The 5,498-nt window shown below is 50.0% G+C and overlaps 1 protein-coding gene across 1 annotated transcript in view; it reads left to right on the plus strand.

The window, feature by feature from the left end:
* Window positions 1-5,498, plus strand: part of TGFB1 (transforming growth factor beta 1) — a 23,901-nt gene that overhangs the window by 17,827 nt on the left and 576 nt on the right. The window contains exons 4-5 of the mRNA XM_037729400.1: window positions 1,972-2,114; window positions 4,616-4,858. Coding sequence (XP_037585328.1) covers window positions 1,972-2,114; window positions 4,616-4,858 — 386 coding nt within the window. The remainder of the gene's footprint in view (window positions 1-1,971; window positions 2,115-4,615; window positions 4,859-5,498) is intronic.

Raw genomic sequence — 5,498 nt, forward strand, 5'->3', positions numbered from 1 at the left:
TGTTTTTTGAGATGGAGTCTGGCTCTGTTGCCCAGGCTGGAGTGAGTGCAATGGCGAGATCTTCGTTCACTGCGACCTGTCTCCAGGGCTCAAGTGATTCTCTTGCCTCAGCCTCCCAAGTACCTGGGATTACAGGTGTGCACCACCACGCCCAGGTAATTTTTGTATTTTTAGTAGAGACAGGGTTTCACTGTGTTGGCCAGGATGGTCTTGATCTCCTAACCTTGTTATCCACCCGCCTCTGCCTCCCAAAGTGCTGGGATTACGGGCGTGAGCCACCATGCCCGGCAATTTTTTGTAGAGGCAGGGTCTTATTATGCTCCCCAGGTTGGTCTCAAATTTCTTGGGCTCAAGCGATTCACCCGTCTTGGCCTCCCAAAGTTCTGTGATTACAGGTGTGAGCCACTACACCCGGCCAAGGTCTTGAGAGACTGGACGGAAAAGGCTTTGCGAAGGCAAGGGCCCTGGGTATCCCAGGGCCCAGAGCGTGGTAGGCCCTGAATGTATCCTGAAAAAATGAGTCAGAGGATCACCTAGAGGGCTTGTTCAGCATGGACAGTTGTTCCCAGCCCCACACAGTTTCTGCTTTCAGTGGCCTGGGGTGCTGCCTAAGACTCTGCATTTCCCACAGTCCCCAGGTGATGCTGCCACTGGTCCTGTGAGCTCACTGGAGAGCTGCTGACTTGGATAACAGTATCACAGCTGGGCCAGGTGGCCTGTAATCCCAGCACTTTGGGAGGCTGAGGTGGGCAGATCACAAAGTCAGGAGATCTAGACCATTCTGGCTAACACGGTGAAACCCCATCTCTACTAAAAATACAAAATATTAGCCAGGCGTGGTGGCACACGCCTGTAGTCCCAGCTATTCGAGAGGCTGAAGCAGGAGAATCACTTGAACCCAGGAGGAGGAGGTTGTGGTGAACCAAGATCATGCCACTGTACTTCAGCCTGGGCAAAAAGAGTGAAACACCATCTCAAAAAAAAAAAAAAAAGTGGGGCCGGGCGCAGTGGCTCACACCTGTAATCCCAGCACTTTGGGAGGCCGAGGTGGGTGGATCACGAGGTCAAGAGATCGAGACCATCCTGGTCAACNGGGCGCAGTGGCTCACACCTGTAATCCCAGCACTTTGGGAGGCCGAGGTGGGTGGATCACGAGGTCAAGAGATCGAGACCATCCTGGTCAACATGGTGAAACCCCGTCTCTACTAAAAATGCAAAAAATTAGCTAGGCATGGTGGCACACACTGTAATCCCAGCTACTCAGGAGGCTGAGGCAGGAGAATTGCCTGAACCCAGGAGGCAGAGGTTGCCGTGAGCCAAGATCGCGCCATTGCACTCCAGCCTGGGTAACAAGAGCGAAACTCCGTCTCAAAAAAAAAAAGTATCACAGACGTTCAAATTCGAGGACCTCAGAGTCCCAGCTAGGATTGAACTGGAAATTAAAGATGATTCTGGGCTGGGCACGGTAGCTCACGCCTGTAACCCCTGCACTTTGGGAGGTCAAGGCAGGCAGATCACCTGAGGTTGGGAGTTTGAGACCACCCTGACCAACATGGAAAAACCTTGTCTCTACTAAAAAAAAAACAGAATTAGCCAGGTGTGGTGGCGCACGCCTGTAATTTCAGCTAATCGGGAGGCTGAGGCAGGAGAATTGCTTGAACCCGGGAGGGTGGAGGTTGCGGTGAGCTGAGATCATGCCGTTACACTCCAGCCTGGGCAACAAGAGTGAAACTCCATCTCAAAAAACAAAACAAAACAAAAAGATGATATTATTCTGGACACTAGTTCTTCCCCTTTTGTGTGTTTAGGACTTCCCGTGAGAAGGTGAAAGCCAGAAACCTTTTCCCCAGAAATGTAAGCACATACACATACACACACATGTGCATATGATCTCAGGTGTTCAGAGCCCTCCCCAAGCCTATCCATGATGCCCCCTTGGCCCTCAGGTTAATGCCTTATTTGATCTGGTAGCTCCTACCTCTGAACAGATGAGGAAACTGAGGTGCAACCAAATTGGGTGGGACCAGGCTGAGCTCACAGGGATCCGTTTCCTGACTCCCTTCTCTGGCTTCCGTGGCTCTTGGAAAGGCTTTGTCTTGCCTCCAGGGTATCTGGTGCCACTTGAAGCTGGGTTCAAGCAATTCTCTTGCCTCGGCCTCCCGAGTAGCTGGGACTACAGGCGCGTACCACCACGCCCAGCTAATTTTTGAATTTTTAGTATAGACAGGGTCCTCAAGTTTGCCTGCCTCAACCTCCCAAAGTGCTGGGATGACAGGCGTGAACCCCTGCGCCCCACTGGCCCCACCAATCTATGAGCCGGGGCTGCAGTGAGCCGAGACGGTACCACTGCACTCCAGCCTGGGTGACAGAGTGAGGCTCTGTCTCAAAAAAAAAAAGAAAAAAAGTCACCCTCAACTTTTTCTTTTTTATTTTTCCTATTCTGATTTAAATTGCTTTATTATGGAAAAAAATTTCAAATGTATACAAAAGAAATGAAGATAAGATAATGAATGTCTGTAAACTCTCATCTAGCTTCACTGATGATTTTGCCCCATTTCAAATGCAGACATTTATATATTTTCTTGCATCACTGTAATACCGTATTGCACTGAATGGAACTAACTAGTCACTTGGATATTTTGGAAAGGATGGCTCAGAAAGGTATCTCTGAGGAGGTGATCGTCAGTCGTGTAACTGATATTTATTGAGTACCTACTGCATTCCAGGCACTGCTTTAAGAGATAAGGCTCCCTGAGTGAAGGACATTTGAGCATAGGTTTAAATGAATCGAAGGGGCCAGGCAAGGTGGCTTACACCAGTAATCTCACCACTTTGAGAGGCTGCGGCGCGGATCCCTGGAGCCCGAGTTCAACACCAGCCTGGGCAACATAGTGAGCCTCTGTCTCTAAAAAGAATAAAAAATTAAAAAGAATAAATGGGCCGGGCACGGTGGCTCGTGTCTGTAATCCCAGCACTTTGGGAGACTGAGTTGGGTGGATCACAAGGTCAGGAGTTCAAGACCAGCCTGGTCAACATGGTGAAACTCCATCTCTACTAAAAATACAAAAAAAATAGCCAGGTGTGGTGGCACTCACCTGTAATCCCAGCTACTAGGGAGGCTGAAGCAGGAGCATTGCTTGAACCCAGGAAGCAGAGGTTGCAGTGAGCCGAGATCGTGGCACTGCACTCCAGCCTGGGTGACAGAGCAAGACTCCATCTCGAAAAAAAAAAAAATTAGGAAAAGAAAGAATAAATGAAATGAACAAACATGCTGGAGTGGTTATCTGTGGGACTAGCAAGCCAGGCAGAGGGAACCGCAGATGCAGGGCCCTGAGATAAGACTGTCTGAGGAACGGACAGGACATCTGTGTGGCTGCAGTGGAGTAGGCATGAGAGGGAGGGAGTGGAGATCAGCCAGATTCGGTAGCACCTTGTGGCACATGGTGAGGACTTGGGCATATGCCATGAGATGGAGCCAGCTTCAGAGCAGAGGAGTGACACGACAATTTACAGCATGAACCTAGAGGGCAGAGATTTCTGTCTATTTTATTTATTTATTTATTTTTTCTGGGTACTCCTCCCAAATGTCTCTTTAAATCTAAAAATTTTTTAAAATTCTTTTAGTGACAGGGTCTTGTGCTTTGTTGTCCAGGCTAGAGTGCAGTGCTGTGGCCATTGCTCACTGCAACCTCGAACTCCTGGGTCCAGCGATCCTCCCACGTCATCCTTCCAAAGTACTAGGATTGAAGGTGGCAGCCACCACGCCTAGCCTATTTCTAACTGTTTCATTTGCCCCCAGTCCCCAGTAGATCCCAGCCTGGCACACAGTAGTAATTCAGTAAACATTTGTTGCACAAATAGAGCAGATCAGTATACATAGAGCTATGTTATTTTTTATGTTCCAGGGTGGGGGCATAGCATCATTTATTTAGTTCCCGGTGGATGGTCGTCTGGCTTCTTACAGGCTTAAGCATTGCATGAGATAATTGTTTTATTTATTATTTATTTTTTAAATTTAATTTATTTACATATTTTGAGACAGAGTCTTGCTCTCAGACTGGAGTGTGGTGGCGCAATCTTGGCTCACTGCAACCTCCACCTCCAAGGTTCAAGCAGTTCCCCTGCCTCAGCCTCCCGAGTAGCTGGGATTACAGGCACATGCCACCACACCGGGCTAAATTTTTTTGTATTTTTAGTAGCGATGGGGTTTCACCATGTTGGCCAGACTGGTCTCGGACTCCTGACCTCAGGCAATCCACCCGCCAGGAGGTTGGGGGTCTGAAAGGCTGAGTTGTGCTCCCGCAGGTGGCTGTCTCTTAAGGGGTCTAAGCAAGGCCACAATCTCAACTGGATTGAACCAGGAGTTCGGGACGGTTGCTCTTCGCCCCTAGCTGACCCTCAGAGAAGACTCAGAGAAAGAAAGTGCCCAGAGAAAGCCTCCCAAAGTGCTGAGATTCTAGGCGTGACCTACTGCGCCTTTGCATGAGATAATTATTACAATGCTCTTAGCACAGTACTGGACTGGAGGAAGTGCTTCATCTGTTAGTGATTATCATGACTATTACTATTATCACAGGGAGACCCAGATGGAGACAGGGCTGGGGGGGCAACCTAGGGTGACACACACACCTGGGGACAAGGGGCACGCAGCTCCTGTGGTGGCAGCCCTTCCATGCCCCTGACAACTGTCTCTCCTGCCTGCAGCTCCACGGAGAAGAACTGCTGCGTGCGGCAGCTGTACATTGACTTCCGCAAGGACCTCGGCTGGAAGTGGATCCATGAGCCCAAGGGCTACCACGCCAACTTCTGCCTGGGGCCCTGCCCCTATATTTGGAGCCTGGACACACAGTACAGCAAGGTACGTCTGGCCCACGGGGGTAGGAGATGCGCTGGGGGGAGCCAGGATGGAGGAAGAGGAGAGAGAAAGACAATAAAGTCAGAGAGACGAGTTGGCAGGATGGGGAGAAAGAAAGAGGGATGGGGCGGGGAGGGGAATGCATAAAGAGATGGGGAAAGAGGCATGAGAAACGAAGACTCACAGAGCTGAAGTAACAGAGGGATGGGGTGAAGCGGAGAAGAGAGACAAGGAGATGGAAGGAAAAACGCAGAGAGAAATGGAGAGACAGAATGAGAGAGGCAGACGGGCACTGGCAGATACAGACACAGAGTTATGGCAAGGAGAGACAAAGACAGGTACACAACAAGGCAAGAGGCGAACAAGAAGAGGGACACACTGAGAAGGAAAATCAGGACGGGCGCGGTGGCTCACGCCTGTAATTCCAGCACTTTGGGAGGCCGAGGCAGGTGGATCACAAGGTCAGGAGTCCGAGACCATCATGGCCAACATAGTGAAACCTTGTCTCTACTAAAAATACAAAAAGCTAGCTGGACGTGGTGGTGCATGCCTGTAATCCCAGCTACTTGGGAGGCTGAGGCGGAGATCGCGCCACTGCGCTCCAGCCCCGGCAACAGTGTGAAACTCCGTCTCAAAAAAAAAA

The sequence above is a fragment of the Cebus imitator genome, unplaced genomic scaffold, assembly GCF_001604975.1.
Source record: "Cebus imitator isolate Cc_AM_T3 unplaced genomic scaffold, Cebus_imitator-1.0 Scaffold306, whole genome shotgun sequence".
Taxonomy (NCBI): domain Eukaryota; kingdom Metazoa; phylum Chordata; class Mammalia; order Primates; family Cebidae; genus Cebus; species Cebus imitator.